Source organism: Vipera ursinii (genome assembly GCF_947247035.1).
Source record: "Vipera ursinii genome assembly, chromosome: 5".
In the NCBI taxonomy this organism is placed as follows: domain Eukaryota; kingdom Metazoa; phylum Chordata; class Lepidosauria; order Squamata; family Viperidae; genus Vipera; species Vipera ursinii.
In genome coordinates, this window is record NC_139518.1 from 35,956,119 (window position 1) to 35,981,850 (window position 25,732).

At 39.4% G+C, this 25,732-nt stretch overlaps 1 protein-coding gene across 2 annotated transcripts in view; it reads right to left on the bottom strand.

Moving 5' to 3' along the window:
• The window catches only part of ST6GAL1 (ST6 beta-galactoside alpha-2,6-sialyltransferase 1), a 31,820-nt gene extending 9,321 nt beyond the window's left edge, over positions 1-22,499 (bottom strand). Inside the window, exons 1-6 of one of the 2 annotated variants that reach the window (XM_083364956.1) lie at positions 22,424-22,499; positions 17,962-18,609; positions 17,177-17,274; positions 10,036-10,137; positions 3,914-4,088; positions 2,540-2,713 (exon numbers count right to left, since the gene is read on the bottom strand). In XM_083364956.1, the coding sequence (XP_083221082.1) occupies positions 2,540-2,713; positions 3,914-4,088; positions 10,036-10,137; positions 17,177-17,274; positions 17,962-18,562 (1,150 nt within the window). In that variant the 5' untranslated portion in view covers positions 18,563-18,609; positions 22,424-22,499. Of the gene's footprint in view, positions 1-2,131; positions 2,714-3,913; positions 4,089-10,035; positions 10,138-17,176; positions 17,275-17,961; positions 18,610-22,423 lie in introns of those variants that run through there. The other variant, XM_083364955.1, reaches the window with a different exon arrangement.
• Between the last annotated feature and the right edge of the window lie 3,233 nt (positions 22,500-25,732).

Genomic DNA, 25,732 nt, shown 5'->3' on the forward strand with positions numbered 1-25,732 from the left:
CTGGGCAATGGAAGGATTTATATTCTTTGCAGTCATCTGGTCGTTAGCACTTTGAAGGTAGGTCATTAGTTCTCTGAGAGTCATTGAGGCCTTTTGGGGGTGTCTGTTCCCTGAGGCTCACCTGCAAATGGGTGTGGAATCTTCCGGGAACTGCTGAAAGGACTGTGTTGTAAATAGGAGATAGGTGGCGTCCTATCCCTCCCCTCTCTATTGAGAGAAGGCTGTTCAGTTTTAACATAGATGGTCTCTTTTACTCTTTTTCAAACAGTAGACATCTCTGTCCAGAATGTGAACTTTCTGAATTTCCAGTCTTTATTTGTCTATCGGCATGCCTGTCCTTACAAAGGCTCTCTAAATTCATTATATAAATATATGTGTGTGTGTTTGTGTATATATATATATATATATATATATATATATATATATATATATATAGATAGATAGATAGATAGATAGATAGATAGATAGATAGATAGATAGATATGTATATATGGATCTTTGGTTATTCGGGTTTTCCCCGCGTAGAACTAAAGGTGTAGGGGCGACGTTTCGACGGAATCCCATCCGTCATCATCAGGCTGGTGGCTTCTGCTTCCTTCTTCTGGGAGAAGCATGTGGCTGTTTGTTCCTCTTTTTTAAACTGCCAGAGGGGGTGTGTTCTGTGGGTGGAGGTGTGCTCTGATTGGGTGGGGGAGTAAGTGTGTTCTGATTGGGTGGGAGTGTGTTTTGAATGGTGGGTGTGTTCTGATTGGGTGGGGGTGTGTTCTGAGTGGATGGGCTGGTCTCAGCTGCCAGCCGTAGACCTGAGCTGGTGAGTTGTGCTGCTTTTGTTTGGCTTCGTGTTTGTGGTGGTGCCATGTTTTTATAGTGGGTGTCAGTTTGCTTATTGTGTGGTTTGGAGGGGTTTAAAGTGGCTGATGTTGCAGCTGTAGTTAGGTTTCTGTTTTGTGGTTGTGCCTCGTTATCATTGTGGGTTCGGATTTGCTTTTTGAATGGTTGTGTGGTGGTGATGTCATGTGGTGTTATCATGAGTTTGGGTCTATCATTCTTGGTGGTTGGGACTCGTCTGTCAATCAAGGCGGGTTTCCAAATGGTTGGTAGGCGAGAGGTATCATCTCATTTGTTTATGCTGTGGGGGCGTTTTTCTATCTCAATGGCTTCTCTGATTATTCTGTTGTTAAAATGTTCAATTTTGGGGATAGTTTTGGTTTTTTTAAAATCAATTTCATGTCCCGTGGCTTCAAAGTGTTGGACCAGGGATGAAGTTTGTTCTCCTTTTCTGAGTGAGTTTTTGTGCTCTTCAATGCGTGCACTTATTCTTCTGTTGGTCTGTCCGATGTATGTAGTGGGGCAGGTGGTGCATGGGATTTCGTATACTCCTTGGTTTTCTAAGCCAATTATGTCCTTGGGGTTTCTTAGGATGGTGGATATTTTTCTGTCTGTGTAGAATGCTGTTTTGATGTTGTGTTTTTGGAGGACCTTGCTGATTCTGTCTGTGGTCCCTTTTAAGTATGGGAGGAGGGCTTTGCCATTTTCTTGTTCTCTGTCTTGGGTTTTTGTGGGTGTCTCTCTTCGGATTAAGTTGGTAATCGTGTTTCTTTGGAATCCATTGGCTGTTAGTACATTAGTGAGAGTGTGTAGTTCGGTTTTTTGGTGTTGTTCGTCAGCTAGGTGTTTTGTTCTGGAGATGAGTGTCTTGGCTACGGAGTTGATCTGTGCTGGGTGGTGGTGTGAGAGTGCGTTCAGATAGCGGTTTGTGTGTGTTTTTTTATGGTAGATAGTGTGTCCTAGGGAGCCGTTGGATTTCTTGTAGACTAAGACATCAAGGAAGGGAAGTTGATTGTTAGCTTCTGTTTCCATGGTGAATTGTATTTTGGGGTGTAGGCTATTGAGGTGAGGAAGTCATCCAGTTTTTCTTTGCCGTGTGGCCAGATTACGAAGGTGTCATCTACGTATCTGAGCCAGAGTTTGGGTTTGTGGTTGGATTTTTCTAGAGCGAGGGTTTCAAAGTGTTCCATGTAGAGGTTTGCGATGACAGGTGAACTAGATAGATAGATAGATATTGGCTTCTGAAATAGATAGATAGATATTGGCACAGAAATGTAGAAAACTCATGTAGAAGCTTTCAGTGTTGGTTCTGAAGCAGCAACTGCCAAAATGGTGTATTTTAAAAAATTTCAGTCACAAAAATTAGACAGAAACCAATTATGTCTAATTTTTGAGAATCAGATTTTTAATTGTATTTCTGTAATAACTGCTGGGTTATTACGTTCTTGCCACTCATTAAAAATGCATTCTGCAGAATGCTAAGTATATCTCTGGCACATGTTGCAATCCTGAATTAAGGCAAATTGAATGGAAGAAATGCACCTTGGTTTCTTGACAGGACCCTTAAAATTCTTACTTTTAAAAATTAAAGTGCCTTGTGATTCAAGACAGGCTTCCAAGCCCAGAATATCGGCTTCACACTCCTAACATTGTGCTTTCCTTAAGCCTGGTAAAGTCACTTTTCCATAATTGTAAATATCTTCATCTGTACCTTGATTAAGGTGCTTCACCATATTCTTTTCAAAGAGCTGTGGGTGGTAGGCACCCAATGTGCATGCTTGATCAAAGGTATCCTGATAATAATAGCAAAGATTTGTTTGCCTCTTAGAGGGGAGAAACTCATAAACAGTCACTTCATCACAGAAGTGCATCATAAGAACAATGCCTAGAGAAAAGAAAAAGAGAGATAATTTTAGGCATGTTAAAGAAACAATTTAACAGTAAAGATATTAATAGTAACACAAAACAAAACAAAGAAAAAACCACTTTTTTTGCCCAGAAAGCTCCAACAATAGAAAACTTGAAGGTCTCTATACCAATCTTTTCCTAACTTGGTGTCCACTAGATATGTAAAACTGTAAGTAATGATAAATCATTTAAAAGTATTAATCTAGTCTAATATTATCCAATTTAATCTATTAGAAAGTGCATAATCACAGGGACAATTTCAGACCTGCTAAGTACATAAATCATTCTCTTTTGATCTTTACATGAGGTGGATTGTAAATCTGAGTTTTTTTCCCCAGAATACACTTAACAGCAGGCTGTAACCCCAAAAAAGAAAAGTACTTAAATTGTACTCTCCTGTTGGGTCTGGAAATAAAGTAGGCTGGGACATAAACTAATTTATAAGATAGCACACTCCTGTGCTAGTAACTGGTGTGATGTTTAAAGTTGGTTCTATTTTGTTACTAAAAATGTGCACAAAGATTAAACAGCATTTGCTACATACTGTAGTTTAGGACAGAACACTTATTTTCCATATGTGTTTGGTGTATATATATATATATATATATATATATATATATATATATATATTGCTTAAAAAATAAAGGGAACACTTAAACAACACAATGTACTGTATTTAATAGTAGGATGTCTTATTTTGTGTTCCCTTTATTTTTTGAGCAATATATATATATTCAAAATTGCAAAACTACTGAAAAAAGTGACTTATGGTTGTTTTTCACACTAATGACCATTGTATCATCCCCATGGTTGCATGATCAAAATTCAGACACATGGCAACTGGTTCATATTTATGATGGTTGCAGTGTCCCGGTGATCACGTTATTCCCTTTTGTGACCTTTTGAGAAGCAAGTTCAATGGGAAGCCAGATTCACTTAACAACCGTGTTAGTAACTTAACAATTGCAGTGATTTACTCAACAACTGTGGTAAGAAAGATCATAAATTAGGGCAAAACTCACTTAACAAATGTCTCACTTAGCAACAGAAATTTTGGGCCCAATTGTGGTCATAAGTCGAGGACTACCTGAATATAATAGTAGTTACTCATGATCATCTTTGCACTTTATTTCTGTAAAATAGGGATACAAATCAAAAGGAGAAACCAAAGACTTACCAAGCATGCCAGAAGAGGGTGGATTTGGCTGAATATCCTCTGGTGAATTCTCCTGGAGGATATCCCAAAGTTGCCATTGCATGTAGGGATTCAGGATATAAAAAGGCTGCTTGGGACGTCTCTTCCTATAATGCTTGTAGTTTTCAAAGAAATGGTAGTCTGGTTTCTGAAACCACTGAATCCAGAAATGAAAATGAGTTGCAACTCTGCAAATATGATCTTTTTAAGAGCAATATACAAACTGTGTTACCCACAGCTGCAGGAACTGCTGAGGATGTGCCAGAAGAAATGCTGATTGACCTATTCAGTGCATTGCCGGAACCTGAGCAAGTTAATATCATTCAAAGATTGGATGACCTAAAAGAGGCACTGACAACAACTCAATCTACAGCAAAGCCTCTATTTAATTTGGCTCCACTAATTGCACAAGCTTGTGACAATAATCAACAATCTGCCTTTACCTCAATAGTAAAAAAGGTAGTGTCACACAGGCTGACAGTGGGGTAACTGCACTGACTGACCCAGCCTCCGAGAAAAAACTGAAAGACAAAGGGCTTCATCACACAGTGCCCCTAAGATGACAAACATTAAGGATATAATCCAGCTTCCATCCTCATTTGATTTAGAAGTTCCCACAGCATCTTTTCACAAGATGAATCCTCAGCTACCCCCCTCCAAAAATGGACATAAATAGACTTTTATAGACTTATATAGACTTTTATAGACTTTTATAGACATTTATAGACTTAAGCCGGATTACCTGCCCATTGGAAAAAAAATCATTCAAGAGCAGAGGCACACTGGCCACCAAGATATAGAGGAGCAACAACAAGTTCTGCAACCCACGAGGAGAAATATCGAACCTCACAACAACTGTGTTTATATGGGAAGCATAGATGATATCGACCCAGCTCCAATATCAAGTTGACATCTGGCATTTTTACCATCTGGCCAACAACCAAGCCAGACCACCTTGCCTCTGAGAACCCCATACAGATGATGACCTGGAATGTAGCTGGCTGGAAAGGGATGGTTGATAGTGGACTAATGAGCTTTCTGTCTAGATTTGATGTAAAAGCCCTTCAAGAAACCTGGTTAACTGAAGTGGACATACCAGTACAACTGCCAGGCTTTCAAGGATGGGCCTCCCCAGCCCAAAACACAAAGAACAAAGGGAGACCCTCTGGTGGGCTATGCATTCTTATAAAGCAAGAGTTGCAATGGCAGAGGGAGAAACTATATAACCAAGATAAATATCCGTACTTCCTAGCCGTCAAATTTGAATATGACCAGTTTGAGTTAATATTGGTAAATGTGTATATTCCTCCAAGCACATCCCGGCACTTTAATTCCGAATACTGGATGGGCTTGGAAGTTATCCTAGAAGATATATCTGTACTGTACCCTCAGTCCACAGTAGTGTTACTAGGAGATCTGAACACTAGGCTGGGACCCTCTTTGTATAAGCTTGCCCAGAAGAAGGGAATCCCAGGGGAGTTCTTTGATAACTATCCTCAGTGGCTCTCGAGAGACTGCAAAAGTAATGCTGCTGACCTGCTCCTAGTCTCCTTAATTTTTAAGGATAATCTCCAAATTTTGGGAGGTAAGAATAAGAATTACACATACCTTTATACATACCACTCAGCCAATTCAAGCAGCATACTGGATCTCTTTTGTGTGTCTAGAGATAAAGCTGACCTCTTTTCGGAGGTCACAGTACACCTTAGCGACAATAGCGACCATCAGCCTGTAAGCGTGACATTGCGAAGCCACTCAGATTTAAGACCATATAACATAGCTGACAGATGGTTCACCAAAAAGGTAGAGGTGACCCAAAATAAAAGGTTAATGTGGGCCAAAGTTGATACTAAGGCAATATTAGAATGCCTTAAAACAGAGAATGCTACTAAGTGGGCTAGAACAATCCAGTCATCTACTATTGACTGTATGTCATCCTTCAATGCATTCTCCAATGTTTGTAACATACTGAAGAAATACCTAACAGCTAAACCTGCTACAAAAAGAGCCTGAGTGGGTAGACCTCGCTGGTTTGATCCTGATTGCCAGCGACAGAAAAAGAAATTGAAGGCAGCCATGAGGCTTGCCCAAAGGAATCCTACTGCCCATATACAAGCTAAGATGCTGCACACAAGAAGGGAATATAAAAAAAACCTATAACATTAAAGAAAAAAAGTTTTGCCATTTCAATTTGGTCAGAACTCGAGTTGGCTACCAGAAGCCATAACTCAGTATTATTCTGGCACTCTGTAGCAGGTATCCTGAAGGAACAGAGATTTGCATTTGACATACCAATCTCTGCTGAGGACTGGGAGAATTATTATCAGTGCTTGTTTGCTCCCAAGAAACTGTCTTTAAACAGTGATTTAGTAAACCCTAGAACTCCCCCCTTGGCCACCAGACTCAGAAAAAGAAGATACAGTCTATCATTAAATGCTTAAAGAGCAATAAAGCCCCAGGTGAGGATTTTTTAAAGCCTTGGTGGAGCAGTGGGCTAATGCCTCCTTAAGTAACATCAGCTGCCTGCAATTATTGCAGGTTCGCATCCCACCAGGCTCAAGGTTGACTCAGCCTTCCATCCTTCTGAGGTAGGTAAAATGAGGACCCAGATTGTTGGGGGCAATAAGCTGACTTTGTAATAATGCCGCTTGGGGGGGTGGGGGCGAAAGCCCTAATAAGCAGGCATATACATAGAATGAAGGCTATTGCTAAGCACATTTGATTTGTGCTTAGATTTGTAAGCCGTCCTGAGTCTTTGGAGAAGGGCGGGATATAAATGGGATTAAAATAAAAAAAAAATTACCAGCAGAATTATTCAAGAAATTTCCCAATTGGTGGGGCCCTGTATTAGACTGTATCTCTTTTTACGCACATAAATAACACCTGCCATATACCAGATGGATGGAAGATGGCAATAGTTGATCCCATATATATAAAAGGGAATAAAAAGGATCCTAGTAATTATAGGCCCATCAGCCTGATTGACACTGTAGAAAAAAATATATGTTAGATATCTTTTGAACAGAATTGAAATCTGGGTAATCAACATCCTCACAGAAGAACAAGCAGGTTTTAGACAAAACAGATCTACTATTGATAACTGCTTTGTCTTGAACCATCTAATTGCCAAATATGCCTATAAGAGGAGACCCCTGTTTGCTGCTTTCATAGACTTTACAGCAGCATTTGATATGGTAAATAGAGAAGTACTATGGAGTAAATTGACATCTCTTAAAATAGAGCACAGACTCCTGGCTTTGATTAAAGCCCTTTACATAAGTACCTGTTTGAGGGTGCGGTATGGGGTTAATGGGGTTAAGACTAACAGGATTCACACAAAGGGATAAGGCAAGGGTGTATCCTGGCCCCATTATTATTTAGTTTATACATCAATGACTTGCCAGAGATAATGAAGGATCCCATGGTACACATGCTGATGATCCTAAATACTTACTGTAACAGCTTGCTTTATGCTGATAATATTATTTTATTATCATACTCACAAGTAGGATTACATAGGCTATTAAGAAGATTCAGCTCTTATTGCCAGGATAACTCCCTAATCATTAGCAAATCTAAATAAAAAATAATGGTGTTTAGAAGACACCATCAGAGACATAAGTGGCAATTAGATGGTAAACCAATTGAACAGGTTAACACCTTTGCATATTTGGGCGTAATTTTTTCCAAGACTGGATCTTGGGTCTGCCATCATCAACGGGGTACATTTAGAGCAAAAGCCTGTTTGAATTTACTGCTCCAACTAAAGAACCATAGTTACCCAGGGTGCCTAGCCCTATTAATTAAAGTTTATAAGGCTAAGGTTACCACAATGCTCTTGTATGGAGCAGAAATTTGGGGTCTTTACTCAACCACAGTCCTAGAACAAACACAGTCCCAGCATTTGAGATGTATTTTGGGTGTAGATCCAAGAACATCTGCTGTAGCAGTTAGAGATGAATTGGGAATTCATACATTATCTAAAATTAGAGCTTATAACTACTGGTGCAAAGTTAATGAAATGGAGAATGATAGACTCCCCAAGTTATGCCTACTAGGGCAAATAAAAGTACAATCACAAATCTCCTGGATCACCAAACTAACAAATTTTGTAAGAAGCTGTGGCCTTCCTGTCTCTTGCATAACAGGAGAACAACCCCAAAAAAGACTTGCCCAAAGAATTAAGGATAAAGAAGCACAAAATGATATAGTTATCCTTGGTAAGGTGGCTAACTTGAAATGGCTGAGTAAATACAAACATACTTTTCAGGTAGATAGTTATTTGAAGTTACAACTGCCAAAACATCTTAGGGAGATATTTATGCAAGCGAGATTCGAACAGCTTGACACAATGGTCAGATATGGGAGATTTCATGCTATACCCTACAATGAGCATCTCTGCATTTGCCGAGCGGCAGAGGTAGGAGATCTGGCTCACATCCTATTTGACTGTTATCTGTATAAGAGGGTGAGAGACAGGTATCCAGGTCTATATACCAAATGAATGACCTATTGGGATCCCCATATCAAAACAACTTAGCTTATGTCCGGCCAGAACTTGAAAATAACATTTAACGCAGCACAGTACTTAAATAAAATAGTTCGGTTGAGATCTGCATATGTGGGACTAATTGGGGTAGATCGCAAGGGCGACTCCAAAATATAATTTTATCATATTTTATCTCTATCTTAAATTATTGTACACTATTACAATTTCATTTTAGATTGTATTTTATTCCCATTTCATTTTAAATCATATTTTATTCTAATTCCATTTTAAACTGTATTTTATCAAATTCCATTTTAAATTGCTTTTATCAAATTTTGGTAACAATTTGTTGCTGGAACTTTGCACCTTGATATGGCCCAAGGGCTAATCAATAAAGACTTATTATGATCCTTTTAAAAATATTTTTAATGAAAGTTTTAATAACAGAGAAAAAATAAAATACAAACTAAACTGAAAAACAAAGGAAAGCTAAAAAGAGAATAGAGAGTACACAGAAAAAAGTAATTAAAAATATAAAGAAGTAGCTTCCAAACACACACAGATACACAGATACACACATACACACACACACACACACGATGAACCAATTTCCGATTGGATTTCTCCCATTCTTGATGAATTTTTATCCTTATACTGCTTTGACTTACTCATTTCTAGCAAGTAAATAGCAGATTTGACCTTAACATGTGTTTTCATTAAAAAGATTTAAAAATGAATATTAAACTGTTAAAGGTAAATATAAAATAACTATCATTTATAAATTTCTTCAACATTATGTAAATATTTATATGATGTAGTATAAAAAGTAGGAATAACGAAAGCTCTTATAACAATTGTTGCTGAAATGACAATCTCAAATAATTCTGTGGGTGTGGGTGTGTTTACAGGAGCTCCTTCTGCTATCCCTACAGCAATGATACACAATAAAATATAAAATAGCATATCATTAAATAAATACAAAATGTAATAGAATTTAAATGTACTTTTACTAGTCTAAATGTCCCTGGATCTCTTTCTCAGATATAGTTCAAGAATAGATAACTTAGTCTAGAAAGAATACAGTACAGATGTCTTAAGCAATGATTCCTTGTACAAGAACTCTCTCGTGGTTATAGATATGTTAAATTAAAAAACTTTGTTTTTATAAAGCACAAGGTGAAACAATCAAAATTAACAGTGAAAAGAGTTCAGATGAAAGAAATTTTGTACTTTTACTTCCAAGTCATACAATTATGCTTTTGGGAAGGATAGGAAGGCAGTAACTATGTTTATACCGTGTTTTGTTACTGCGTGTCTGTGGCACCAGCAATACAATACTCAGACTTTTGAGAACAGCTTTATTTGAAAACCTATAAATTATGTTAAGTGGCTGTTGCCAATCTCCCAAGCAGGAATATTTTGTGTGATGCTGATAGTAATGTTATATTAAAAGAAAATTCCATAAAAGGAGTTCATTTAAATTGGAGACCAGAAAACATCTCACTGAAATACTAAAAGGAAGTACATATGAAATATGGCACTATCCATGCAACTACACATGGCCGTCCACCAACTTTTCTAGACATCCTGTATACTGTACAGCAATGAAACTTACCTCATAAATACTTGCATGATATGGTGCTGGATCCCATACAATGATGATTCCAAAGTTGAACTGTACATCTGAAACAAACTTCTTTTTTTCAACTGTAATAAACTATGAATAAAAAAAAGAGATAAAGATCATTGCATTCTTTCCTGTTTGAAAATCCTGGGGCATCCCATTCCCAATCTGAATGTCCTCCATGTATATACAGTCCAGTTCCTAAAATACTCAGTTCATTAGAATTCCGAAAGTTGAAGTGCATATATCTGAGATTGTTGAAGGCTAACTTGAGTTAGACGACATGGCTTTATTGGGACTATTATTTTAGATTAGCCTTCTCCAACCTGATGCTTTCCAGATGCATCACACAACTTCTCTGTGTAGGACTTGAGGTAACATGAAAGATCTTGTATATACAGCACAAGCAAAACCAAACATACTTATTTTCATGACCACCAGCCCTTAAGTTATGTGACAGTAGAGTTAACAGGAATACATTATTGCTGCATGAGTTTTACATTTTCTTTTCTTGCCTAAGTGAGGTTTCAGCCATAGTAAATTACATACTTTTAGGAAAAAGTATTCAAGGACATGAATACAGGCTTAATATGTGAGTCATATAGTAGCCACACATACGTACAGACTGAGTGCAATTCTAATTTTGAATGTTTAAGCAAAGATCTGAAATGCATTTCCAACATCCCCATGATCTCGAACCTTTACTTTCATACATATTTTCCCTATTTTATTTGCTGAAACAGTAAAAAAAATAATAATAGAAATACCTCAAATACCTTCACAGAGATGCACCCTCACGCCCACAGGCACTCCCCCAGATGAATTTTTATCATTTAAAATTTTGCCATAGCACTGAACAACCCTAACCTCTAGCCCTAACCCTGACCCCATGGAATATCAAACCTCCCGAGTTGAGATCTGCACTGACTCTCCTGAAGGGTAAGGGCCCTGAAGATCTGGTTTTACCAGAGGGCCTGGGGTCCCAACAGGGAGGTATCACTCTGGAGGTGGTTAGTAGATTGATAGAAGACCTTATTCTCCCCATTGGTCTTCATGGTCCTTTCTCCAGACATCTTTTAATGATAAATATTTTGTAATGTAGTGGGTCCGACGCAAGGAAGAGACGCCAGCCAGAGTACGAGTTCAGCTCTTTATTGGGGGGGTAGCGTACTGAAGAATGAGGGTTACCTGGCCTCCTTAAATACCTAGCCAGGTAGGCGGACAGCCAATGGGGTTGGCCCTAGGTTTCCTTCCGAAACTAGGTTTCCCGCCAAAACCGTTCAGGCCAATGCCCCCTGGTGGCTGTTGCTATGCAGGTGCCTGCATACATAACACCCCTCCCCCCTTAGAGAAGAACCACATAACAACTATAGAACAATATTATAACTATATACACTGTGTGTTAATACAAGGCAACTGTGTGGTGGTCACTTGCACACATAGTCCGCTAAATAGGCAGGCGTCCTGTGGGGCTGGGTGGACTGTCTGGGTGTGGCTTGGCCCTGGACTTGGACAGCCGGTTCGTGAAACCTCTGTGCTGGGTTGAGCAAAACTGGTGACAGGGGGCCCTCCTCCTCTGGTTCCGGTTCTGAGTTGTTCCCGGTTGGGCTGGCCTCCCCTGGGGTGTGGCTATCCAGTTGGGCGTGTGTGGTGTACTCAGGGACCCTTCCTCTGAGCTGGTCGATGTGTCGCCTTATGAGTCTGTACCCCTCCACCCCCATGATGTAAGAGAGGGATCCAGTTTTCTCAACCACTGTCCCTGGAATCCATGGATGCCCTGCCCCATAGTTCCTTGCCCAGACCAGGTCCCCCAAGTTGAGAACCCTGTGTGCTGGTGATGATGATGATGATGGTGGCCTATCTGTCTCTGCTGATACTCAGTCCGGGTGTAGACGGTCCAGCTTGGTGATGAGATGCCGTCCCCATCGAAGTTCTGCTGGGGCAACGCAGCAACGCATGGTGTAGTGTGTTGCCCTAGTAACTGTGAGTTGCTGGTACTCCTGCACAAGATTGAGCCTTGCAAAGATGGCGCCGCCTTGGAGGGAAGCGAGAATGTGGCTGACCGTGGAGACCGGGTAAGCGTGCGGGTTTAGGGCACGGTTCACCGAACACTTGTAGTTGGCGCAGATCCTTATTTCCCCATTGGAATTGAGCAGGTTGACGATTGGGGTTTCCCACTCCCCCCCATCTACGGGCTCTAAGATTCCCTGGGCCACCAGCTTGTCCAGCTCGCACTCGATTTTGTGTTTGAGCGCGAAGGGGACTCGCCGCAGCCGGACCCAAACAGGGGGAACGTTTGAGTTAAGCTTGAACAAGATGGGGGGCCCTGTGTACCGGCCCAGCATCCCGTTGAAGACGTCTGCGAACTCCTTGCAGACGGCCTCGACGGAGTCTCCCTGGATCCGGTGGATCCCAGAGACTGTGATTCCTAGGGCCTCAAACCAGTCTAGACCAACCAGGCTGGCTCTCCGGCCTTCTACCACTACAACCTCCAGGTGCTCTTCATGACCCTTAAACCCCACCGAGACGGTAGCCTCCCCCCTTACCTTGACCGGCGAATTCTGGAAGTCAGTCAGGGTTAATTTTGTAGGCCGTAATTTAATCTGCTGCTTACTCCGGCTATTAATATAGTTAAGGGTCTCATCCAAAATGATGGAGACCGCGTACCCGAAGTCAAGCTCCATGCTGCAAGGAACGCCTTGCAAGTGGATTGTTAATCTAATTTTGGGTTTGAGCAGTGTGGTTAATGGCCAGCCGGCTCTCAACATAGCCAATTCGCGTTTTGGTAGGGGCCCCAGTACCTTCGAACGGCGATTCCTCCAGTTGTAGCTCGTGGATCTCTTCTCGGGGGCGGCGGCTACGACAGACCGCGGCTATGTGGCCTGTTTTCTTGCAGGCCCGACATGTGGCTGACCGGAACACAGAGGCTGTGCACGTGGTTTCCACCACACCCTGCGCACTTCTGCGGGTTGGTGGCATTGCTAGAGGGCCTGGGCTTGTCTGGGCATCTGCCTCGCTGGTCGGGGGTCGGCTTCCACTGGAGGAGGTCGATGCTCTGCTCGTCCTCGGCTGTGGTGACCTGCCGGTGGATGCTGACCGCCTGGCTGTCGGTTCTGGTCTCCTGGACTGCTTGGACGGCCCCACAGGCCGCTTCGTGGGCCAGGATGGTGTCTTCAGCTTCCTGGAGAGAAACCTCCTCTCTTTCGAACAGGCGCTCTTGCAGCTGCCTATCTCGTAGGCCGCAAACCAGCCAGTCCCGTAGCCGCTCCTCAAAGTTCGAAAACTTGCAGGCGATGGCGGCTTCTCGTAGGGCGGTGAGGAATTCGGCACTGGACTCATCGGGGCACTGGTCCCTTTTTTTGAACTGTGACTTCATGGCCAATTTGGACCACTGGGACCGGAAGTTGGCATTGAGCTTGGCAACGAGGTCCCGGTACGCGACGGTATTGATGGCCTCTGGGGCGAACTGGTTCATGGCGATCTCTAGGAGCACAGGTCCCCCGATGAAGAGCAGGGCTGCCGCCTTCGCGCCGTCCTCTGAGATCTGGTTGAACCGCATGTACAGTTTGGCGTGAGCCAGGTACCGGGCCCATGTCTCGGGGTGGCAGGTGTCAAATTCGCGGGGTTGTCCGGCCCTTGCCATCGCGGTGCTGGTTTCGGGTCTTGAGTCACGGGTGCGGTGACCGGTGTGGTCCGGTTGGCTGGCGGTCTCGTTGGGAGGAAGGGAAGATTCCTCTTTCCTTCAGCGTGAGGTGCACTCCCCAAGTGACTTCAGCTCATTGTCGGCAGCAAATCCCATCCTCGTTGCCACTGTAATGTAGTGGGTCCGACGCAAGGAAGAGACACCAGCCGGAGTACGAGTTCAGCTCTTTATTGGGAGGGTAGCGTACTGAGGAATGAGGGTTACCTGGCCTCCTTAAATACCTAGCCAGGTAGGCGGACAGCCAATGGGGTTGGCCCTAGGTTTCCCGCCGAAACTAGGTTTCCCGCCAAAACCGTTCAGGCCACTGCCCCCTGGTGGCTGTTGCTATGCAGGTGCCTGCATACATAACACATTTAGTATAACTAAACATTATTGTTACTGTTTTATCTGGTTTTAATGTTTGTATGCTGCCTAGAATCCCCTCCAGATGAGATAGGCAGCACATAAATAAAATATATAAATAAATAAAATTTTGCAGGCAGTATACAATATACTGTAAACACCTATTCTACTGTGTGCAAAGCTGGTTGACTATGGCTTACAAACTTATCTTACAATAAATGGATGCCATATTCACAGCTAAAAGAACTCAAGCAGGACATCCATGAGCCAATTTGATTATTCCAGAGAAACAACAAATGTAGGCCCTACAAATACTTTTTGCAATTTGAATCTATTCTAACCCAAGTAAACACAATATCATTGCCTAGATATATAGATATGAAAATAGATAAATAAAGTACAGGATGAAGAAAGATACAAGATATTTACAAGTGATCACCAGTTGGAGAGTGCATGCATTAATTTTTATTCAGATAATGCCAAAGATCCAACTCTGATAGGCAGCAGAAATCGGTCAGCGTTCCCTCTTTCAATTTTCCATACAATTTCTATTGTGTAATTTTGTAATAAAAATCTAGCAAAGCCTTTAATTCTCAAATGCCTGCAACTTTCTCCAAATGTAAACATTAACTTTTGATAAAAATGCTGCTTCTAGATTATAGAAAAAATAGAGGGTTTACCATAACCATACAGTAACCATACAGTAAGAGTTAATTTTGTTTTGTTCTCATAATTGTTGTTTAACTATGTACTCAGTTAAACTTGTATTTCTACGGAAGGAATGATTTTCAGTGGCTCCATTTTCATCACCGCACTGCATTCATCATATGCTTCATGCATTCCAGTATTGTTTGATGGGGTCAGCTGCAATGAATATGGAATCTCTTGAATACTCCTTTACAACCTGGTACCCTCCAAACATGTTAGACTACAACTTTCTGAAGTCTTTAGAATTGCAATGCAGTTTGAGGCATTGCAATTCTGAAGAAGGCTACTATTGAAATATTCTGGAACTGTGGTCCAAATAAAGTGTAAAAATATAAAAAATAGATTGTTATGAACTGCAGAGAATATGAATTCTTTTCTGACTAAATTAGATTTCAAATTTTAACTATGTTGAAGACTGAGTCATAAAAAATGGACCCAGTTAAAGACATGCAGTCTTAGAATTTGAAATAGAATACAGGCTCAATCCATCATTCATGATATTTGTTTTCATTCTTTCCTTTGATCACTTTACAACAATTTTAAAATATAAAATGAGGAATGCACTAAAGTAGCCTTCCCCTCTTCCAGGGTGGTAGACTACAAATTCTGCCATCACCAGTCAGAAAATTTACAAGTGGCATTCAAGGTAGTGTACAAACACTTACAACTTCCATAACAACTTCATTTTTTTTCTTTTTCACTAGTTACCTCAGAAATCTACATCAAACCCAATTATTCTATGTCAACTCCAGATATAATTATTGTACCACTGACTGATAGGACAATTAATGCTTAATTCTAAGTAAACATATGCAGAATTATACTGAACTGTCCTGAAATCCATAATAGGGATTATTCCCATTACAACTTTTAGGTAGAGTATTATCATCGTTATTCGCAATTATTTTCTTTTCTTTTTACTAGACAAAGGGAGAATAATTTTCATGGTGATTGTACAATTCCAGTGAAGCTTTTTTTTCATCATTGACATTAGTTTATAGGCACTAAAGATATTTTTTTCCGGCAAAGACTAATAATAGCATGCACGTTGTGGGTCAGAACTGTAATTGCAAAGGCTTAACACCTCCCTCCCCCCACTACCCATTGCGTGCAGAAAGTTTCCTGTGTCATTTCCTCAAAATCCAAATCATATACAAATCACTTTCTGGCAATACATTTATTTTGAGTCAAAGCTGTACTTTGGAATCAAAGCTGCATCTCTTGACTGTTTTATTGTTTGGATTCCTGCAACATAAATAAGAAGCCGAATTGTTTTTTTAAATTTTTATTACACAATATGTTAAGAAGTATCTAAAAGTTTCCATCTAAAAGGATTGATTGCATAGCTAAAAATAGTGCCTTGCCTTTAATTACACCTGAGTTTATTTTGGTTATTCTTTCACTCAAGTTGGAAAAATTGCTTTCAATGTTTTTTAAGAAAATAGAAACAGAAAATTTCAGTGAAATTCTCATGAGGCTTGGCAGTCTTTGCATAGATGACAGGTGTCCATGCAGCCCCTCCCTTTTATCACAGAATGCAATTTCCAGGTTCTGCAGCCCTTTTGCTTCCCAAGCTTCAATTAAACTCCAAGAAAAAACAGAGAAAGGAATTCTCTTATGGGGCATTTTTAATAATGAAACATGGGCACCCAGCATATTTATGTAAAGATTTGTAATAGAGAATAAATTACTGCACTCTTCCTTTAATAAAATAATAAAAAAGTTAGAACAACTTGCAAAAGCAGAAGAAACTATGAAAATATTCAAAAGCCCCCTGTTCATAATATAAAGAAATAAAGAAAACTTTCTGGAAATTGGGAGACATATCTTGACAGTCTATTAATCTAGCAAAAACTGTACCTCTATTTTTGGACTATGGTCCTTGAATGTCAGCTATAAAAAAGCTGGCAGGCCTAAGGCAGAAGTAGATATGATCTGGACAAAAGCTACATTAAATTAATAACATTCAATTAACATTTAAATAAACTAACAGATAATGATCTGGACAAAAGCTAAATTTAACTTAATATCCAATTACCCCTTCATGGATTACTGCCTTGTCCGTGGTGAAGGGGCTTGCGTAATTCAATGAAGCTATTAGCTATGCCGTGCAGGGCCACCCAAGATGGACAGGACATAGCAGAGAGTTCTGACAAAACATGATCCACTGGAGATGGAAATGGCAACCCACTCCAGTATCTTTGCCATGAAAACCCCAAGGACAGTACCAAAAGGCAAAAAGATATAACGCTGGAAGATGAGCCCCTCAGGTCAGAAGGCATCCAATATGCTACTGGGGAAGAGCAGAGGGCTAGTACTAGTAGCACCAGAAAGAATGAAGCAACTTCTCCCACTTCTCTTGTTACTTAGCTGACTTACCCGAGAATTAACAAGACGTATTGTAGTTTTCTCACCAACATCTACCTGAAACCCTTTGGTAGGGGCTCCATTAAACCTCAGGACTGCATCATGGCTGTCTGAAAAAACAGAAAATATGAACTGAGTGCATCTCAGATCAAAGTCTTCAACATTTCAGTAGTTCAGCTATGAAATTCTCCTATGTTGTACAGAAAAAAACTAGGAACAATTTTCAATGTCATGTCAATGTTCTTGTCATGTATTTGAAAAAAAGTCTTATATTAAGCTGTGGAGTTGGGCACATATGGCTTTGTCCAATGCCTGCAGCTGCCTCTCTTACAATAAAGGGAAACATAACATGATTCTGATTGATTGCAATTAACTGGAGTGTATGAGGAACAACCATATGAACCTTAATCTGGACAAGTTGATAGCAGGGGAAAATGGCTGGGGCTTCCAGCCAGAGTTTTCAGCTTTGTCCAAGTTCATGCCCTCCAGATATTTGTATTCAGAACAACAGAATAACAGAGCTGGAAGGGACCTTGGAGGTCTTCTAATCCAACCCTCTGCTCAGGGAGGAAACCCTATACCATTTCAGAAAAATGGCTGCCCAATCGCTTATTATTAAAAAAACCTTCACTGTTGGGGCACCCACAATTTCTGGAGGCAAGTCGTTCCATTGATTCTACCAGTTACTTCAGGATAAACTAGTTTTTCCCTGCCCCATTACATGGAAAACTGAACAACAAAACATTTAATCATATTTACTTGCATTTATTGTAACAGAAAAATATACAAATACAAACCTATTTCTGCTCCCAAATGTGACTTCTTAATAGATCCTGCAGAGGATACAACTGCACATCGGCCTAGCTTGCCCAGTTCCATGCTGATATTTTTCTTAGGCAGGTATGTCTCCCATTCAGGTGTATTAAAAGGGCCATCAGATGCAATTATCATCCTAAAGTCTACTTTTTTCTGAAGCTGGCACAACACTTGCTCTGGGCTGAGTTTAGCAGCATTCTTTGGTCCAGTGTATTTCACATGATGTTTGTTCATTTTTAAGTAATACTTTCTTGCCATTTGGAGTCTAGGGCTAAGAAGTCGGGAAGAACTATTCTTGTTCCAGACTATGATTTCTTTTGGGTTATGTTCAATATGGTTAAATTTAACCTGGGATACTTTGTTAGACAAAATGACTTTGCCTGTGCTATTGACAGTTTTATTCTGGCCCATTCCTGATTTCATTGTAATCCATTTCCACAGCTGCAGATGATCAGTTTGGCTTTCTGTTTCTATGGAGACGTAAATTCCTTTCCGTATTTCCTTCCACAGACAAACAGTCAGGACCAAAATGAAAATGAGAATTCTGAACGCCCATTTTCTAAACAAGTTGACACGAACCATAATGTACAATTCATTAGGTTGGAAAATTCAGTGTTGGATGTATGGACCTGAAAAATGAAACAATGTAAATATATTAATAGGGAGGGACAGAAAGATAGCATCTATAGATAGATTAGTGTTTTTTAGAATGTTGCTCTCCAAAAACTGATTGCATAAGATTGCCACTGTCTTTAAATAGTTCCTATAGCTCAGATCTTGAGAGACTGGACTAGATCAATTTTCTATTAATATAAGTTTTTTATTGTCCTGTGTTATATAAAGTAAACAGACACCTCTCTTTCTCTTTTCCTGAGAGATAAATGAGATAAAAATACAGCCAATACATTTAAGAAGAGATCATTGTTTTAGAGAAATGCCTATACTGGATGCATTTACATGATGGAGGACCACTGAACTGGGTAGAGAGGTGGGCATAAAATCAGGGGATTCCTTTTCATTAACTATTTCATTTCTACTAATGACACGTGCTCACAAACATACAGACTCACAAATATAGAAAGGAAAGGATGTCTATGTGTTTCCTTTCTGGTGCCTGCAAAAAGACTGTGTTTCAACTGTTAATTAGCCATCCTTTTTTTAGCATAGAATCATAGCACGTGCAGGTTATATGGGACCTTAGATATCACCTAGTGCAACTGCTAACCAGTTCAGGAACCAACTCCACAGCATCCATCTCAGATGTATCCTTAATGGTTCCATAAGTAGGGATCACCCAGCAGAATACACCTATACACAGACTAGAACTAACAGGGCAACAACATAATGATTACAAATGGTTTGTGGTTGCAAGCCTTAGTTCATTTTGAGCTTTAGCTTTCCTCATTTCATCCTTGCAGGCACGGACTATTTGCTGATATTCTGTCTTAGTTATGTGTCCCTCTTTTCACTTATTATACTTGTCTTTTTTATCTTTTAATTTATCAGAGAGTTCTTTATGCAGCCATGCTGGTTTCTTTTGAGAGCTGTTATTTTTCTTCTTTGTTGGTATTGTGCTAGACTGGGCCTTTATTATCTCACTTTTCAAAATTTCCCAAGCTTCTTGAGTTGTTTTCCCCTTTAGGATTCTCATCCATGGAATTCTTCCCAAGGTCTCTCTAAGTTTATTGAAATTAGCTCTTTTAAAGTCCAAGTCTCTAGTTTGGCTGTGTTCTATTGCTTGTGCTTCCATAATGTTGAATTCCAATATTGCATGATCACTTCCCCCCCAAGGTTCCTGTGGCTTCGACACTTTCTATCATTTCATCTCTGTTAGTGAGAATTAAATCCAATATGGCTAATTTTCCCCTAGTTCCCTTCTCTACTTTTTGGGAGAGAAAGTTGTCTGCTAGGTTTGTCAGGAATCTGTTTGATCTTCCACTTGGTGCAGAGTTTGTCTCCTAGTTGATATCAGGGTAATTAAAGTCCCCCATTACTATTGTGATGTGCTTCCTACATACCTTAGTTAGCTGACTAGCAAAAAGTTCATCTATTTCCTCTGCTTGGTTGGGCGGCCTATAGTATACACCTATGGCAATGTCATTTTTTTCACCTTTTATATTGACCCAAATGCATTCAAGTTTACAGTTTTCATCATTGTGCTCTATTTCAATGCTTTTCAACCTTTTCACGCATTGTACCACTTTTAGGATATGGCAACATCCGAGTACCACCAGTTGCCTAGCAAGGTGTCAAAAACGTGATGACCAAAAAAAAAAGAAGAAAAAAAGTGATGAAGTACAGGTAGTCCTCAACTTACAACAGTTTGCTTAGTGACTGTTCGAAGTAACAATGGCACTGAAAAAAGTGCCCCCCAAGCCACAGCTAAGCAAGACACCAACCTGCCTGCCAGGCAGCACTCTTCTTCCTGTCTGAGGTTTTCATTGTTGTGAGCATTTCTGTTGAGGATTGGCAGCGGGGTGGGGTGGGGTGGGGTTGGTGTTTGGTTTTTATTCCCTCTGTCTGCTGGGTGGTTGCAGCAGGTTTTGGTCACTTCACACGACCCTGGGACACTGTGACCGTCATAAATATGAATCAGTTGCCAAGCATCTGAATGTAAATCACAAGACCCTGGAGATGCTGCACATTCCAGCAGATCGGTGCTTCTTCTGGGCTCAGCAGATGTGCCGGGATCAGTGCCGAGCTCCAGCTGGAGCCTAGTGCTGATCCTGGCGCTTCCGCTGGGCCCTGACAGCCCTGCAGCTCTAGCCATCTGCCACCGGTTCAGCTCATTCCCCTCCCCCGCTATCACATTTTTAGGATGGTTGCATACCACCTGCCAGGTGCCAATGTACCACAGGTGGTACCTGTGCCACTGGTTGAAAAGCCCTGCTCTATTTCTGTGGAGATAAAGTTATTTCTTATATAGAGAGCAACTCGACCTCCTCTTTTGTTTAGCCTGTTTCTTTTAAATAATTTAAATCCCTGTAGCTGTGTGTTCTATTTGTGGGTTTCATCCCACCATGTTTCCGTAATGGCAACAATATCATATCCGCCCTCATTTACTTGAATTTCTAGTTCACCCTGCTTACTGTTCATACTCTGCGCATTGGTGTATAGACATTTGAGTCTTTTATGATTGACCCTGTGTTTACTTGCTACATAACTTTTGTGGTGCCTGACTTCCCCTATTTTCTTAGATTGCCGGGGACAGTGATGTTCGGTATCAATTAACTTACTGTCCCCGTTGTTTAGTTTAAATGTTCCTCCAGAAAAGCTGTGAATTTATTGCCAAGTAACTCAGTCCCTTTCTTGGATGGATGCAGACCATCTCTTTTGTACATTTTTTCATTGGACCAGCTACAGACATCGTGACTAATATAACCAAAGCCTTCTCCTTTACACCACTCCTTTAGCCACATATTAAATTCTGCTATATGCTGGCCTTTTCCATTTTGCTCCTTATAGACTGGTAAGACCTCTGAAAAAGTGAGCCTACAGCCTATCCTGCTGAGTTCCTGCCCCAAGCTCTGGAAATCATTCTGCACACAGATTACATCCTTTTGGGACAGATCATTAGTGCCAAGATGTACAATAGCATCCACATCACAGTCATTGCTGGCATTGTTGACTATTTTGAAAATACGCTTTTTGTCCCTACTGGCAGTAGCACCTGGAAGACACCTGACCTCTTTTGAAACCTCTGTATCCTTTCCTAAATTTACATCCCTTATAACTGAATCACCAACCAGAAGGTGGCTTCTCTTTTTGGATACCTTTCTTTTCTTGCATGACTGATGTGTAATACCTGTAATGTTAAAAGATGTTTGATTATTCTATTTAAGAATTAGCTAAAATTTAAAATAGAATTTGGTCGAGTATAAGTAATTGTAGATTGATAAACATAGGCTGTGGCCCTGTCAGTAACGTGTGATGTATTAGGATGTGAAACAGACAATGTTTATTAGGTAGAACATAGCTACTCAGCCACTGTGTACATGTTAGACGCTATAATTTTTGCTGTAATGAAATAAGGGAAATTTGGGTTGTGAATATTATTTGGGATGTTAAAGACTAAATTTGAATAATATAATTAAAATTAAAATTAGGTAAACTTTAATAATAGGTCATAGATATATTTCAATGAAATTGAATTGACAATTTTTTTTAACTGACCATGCTATTTCTAGAAGTTCATTAGTTTAAACTGGTTGTATGAAATGTTAAGGGAAATAGAGAAGGATGTTTTGATAATGTAATCTGAATTATGTACTGAAAACTTTGTTACTGAATCTCTGATTACCCAGTCACCATGATGCTTTCTAAATATGAAGATTTTAACTGGAAAACCAATAAAACTTGTTTTTTTTAAAAAAAAGAATAATCTAGTCACATACAATAATCCATCGGCAATATTTGTGAACTAGCAGCAGTTACGAATCATACCTCAGTAATAGCGATCATTCAATTTTCTTTCTTATCCTCCTCTCTCTTCTACCTCCTCAGGAGAATTTCCCAGCCAAACTCCTGTTTGCTTGTGCGAGAAGGCAAGCTTCAATAGCTGTTGCAGGAAGTCTTTAGATCAAGGGCAGATGGGCTTTAGTAACTCTGAATTCTATGCAGCTGTTACTACTCTAACGACTGTGTGAACTCATGCATACAGAATAGTATCAAAGCTAAAGCAAGTAAGATATTTTGCAATCACAGATAAAGAATTATATAATCATGTGTTCTGGCTCTTCATTTAAGGAATAGATGTATGCCTTATACTTTCCACTGGGACAAGTGACATCAGTAATAAAGAGAACTGATAATGATAAGCAGGGCTTTTTTTCCTCATAGAACGCTCAGAACGGAGTTCCGGCACCTTTTTTGGATGGAACCTTGTAGGGTAGGCAAGGTGGGTTGTATGACATGTGTGAGTTCCGGCAACTTTTTCTTTTACAAAAAAAGCACTGATGATAAGTGATTTCCTATGCCTATCTTGGTATATAAATGGTATATAAATCTCATTTATGGGGAACTGAGACTTCATACCAACAAGCTGAAGGAAGCTTTTGAGTAATTCAGGAGAAACTCTCCACTAACTTGCAGTTAAGATTAATAAATCACTACAGCGGTCGTTTCTTGGGGCTGGTGTTAAATATATTTTGCATTTATCACAAGAAAAAGAATATCTAGGATTCAGCATATTTTACTGAAACAGCAAAACAGTGTCCCTCTTTAGCATTGCTTAAAGTACCAACTGCACTTTTTCATGTGGTAAACCTATTTTATTTCCAAAATTTACATGTTAGTACTGAATTAAAATCAAGTTTTTCCTTAAAAAAAAAGCCTAATAATTTTATTGTTGATTAGTGTTGCATAAGCTTTCACAATAAAAAACAATCATCTGCAATCACAGACTTCATTAAATTGCAATTCCCATTACACTAACCATTATCACTTAGTGTTTGCTTACATGAACTTTCATCTGAGTTTCAAAAGAAAGTCACTTTTCTTCAAATCATTTTTATGTAAATGTTATAATATAATTCCATGTATCTATATTATGTAGAATCTACATTTTGTACAATCATGAAAAGCCATCATGAGCAGACATTAGGCTATTTTATAAAAATGATCCTTCCAATTCTATGATTCCATCATTGTGTTCAGAGGTTAAACTATGATTAAAGCAACTTTTGAAGGAAGGTAATTTTTATTCTGGTCAGACTTTTATATACTTAGCTCTGAATGTACTCCGAATATTCTGCTCAACCAATGTACATACTCTCCACTGGAACTTTTTGTCATGAATGAAATTAGTGTATCAACATAGAAATAAAGGAAGTAGGAGAGCTAATATTGCTCTGGATTGTCTCAGATGTGGAAGCATGGGGAGTGGGTCCTAGGAGTGAGTATCAGGAGAGACAGCTGATTCTGACTACTTATGCACTGATTGGGATACATCTATTTCTGTGTGAGAAGAAAAAGCCACCATGCCACCCTGGCCATCCATACCATCCACTAGCCCTAGTCATCCTTGAGCTATCAGTGAGCATCAGACCACAAAACTAAAGATTGCCTAAGCCTTTCAGCTAATTTTGACACCTTGGCTAAAACTAAGCACATCTCTCAGCAGGAAATGAGCAAACACTGGCAACCCAATTAAAACAGAAAAAAATCACCTCAAGGTATGAAAATCTGTCTCACACACACAATAGGATGCCCCCCAATTGTAAAGCTATCACCCAACGTCAACATGTGCACCCAGAAAAGGACGATTACAAGACCTTGCAGGATGACAAACCACATTTTCTCCCACCTGACTTGTCTCACCCACCCAAGTGAACTATTTTCACAGTGCTTTCTAAAACAAGAAACAAACTCTTCTATAAATAATACAACTGACTTTTATCATGTGCTTGTGGCCACCTTTGATCGTTGGCTGTTGGTTTCACTGTTTGATTGTCAAGTAAACGTTACCTTTTCTTCAAGCAATTGTCCTGAGTCCTTCATTGAGATATCTGCCTCTGAATCAGACTGAAAATTCTTCTGACAACTGTATAATATCTATTTTTCTTTGTTACTAAATAAATGTTAGCATGCAAAAATTATGATAAAGAAGAAGCAGTTGGAGAAAACAGAACTACAGTATCAAAACTGCTTGCTTTAGTAATTTACATACGTTTAAAACAGAAACTTTTATGGTATAACTTTTGATCATCCCAAAGTAGTCTGCTGCCAGTAAAAATGTGTGTAATTAACAATTGCAGTCCTGTGCACATTATATTCATGTAATGAAGAAAGAAACCATTTTATGTAAATAGTTTCTGTAAATGTCATGCAGGTTGCTTGTGTAGTATCAATTTATCCATAAATCTACAACTTACTTTTCTGAAGTAATAGGCAGCTAAAACACTGTATTCATTTTGCTGAAGAAAATTCCAAAGATAGAAATTTGGGGAAGTCTGTAATAAATAAACAATACATTTTAAAGAGGCAGGAACAATAATTTAAAACAGTCATAAAAGAATAAGATAGATAAGAATAAGACAAATTTGAGAAGAATGTTCCCTGTGCTAACATGTATAATAAAGGCAAAGTCCTAGAAATTTACTATCATAAAATTTAGTTTCATTTGTAACAAATATTTATCTTGTTACATGTCACTATCACTTTACTTTTAATGTGCATACATTGATATATACTATATCAATAACATTATTGCTTGGCAATAAGTGGCGCTATGGTAGGATTTTAAACCCCATTCTGGTCTAAGACCATCATGATGGAAATTCTAAGAATGTTAAAAAAAAGGCTTGAGTAAATTACATACACTTTCAACATTTAAATGAGTTTAACAATAATGCTCAAAAATAGCACCAGAGCAATAATGAGTCACTAATCATGTGCACTACATAACAGATCAATTCCTAATTATGAACTAAAATATTGTTTTAAATATATTGTCAAAATATCTTTGCTAGTTTGCTGACATATTTATTCCGTGCTGTTGATGAATAATGAAATTAAAATGGACAGGCATCTATAAAAAATTAACATTAGAAATGAGCTTGATTTCTCACTGTGTTCTCTTAAAAATGCTGTTTTCTAAAAATACAAATATTGGTGTCCAATAAAAGCTGCAAACCATACTTGGTGAAATAAAAGAATATATGTATTAATGAAAAATTCATGGTGGATGATTGTGCTTCAGATCAATGTATAAATATCTGATATCTATGTCTGCCAGTTAAACATGAGTAACAC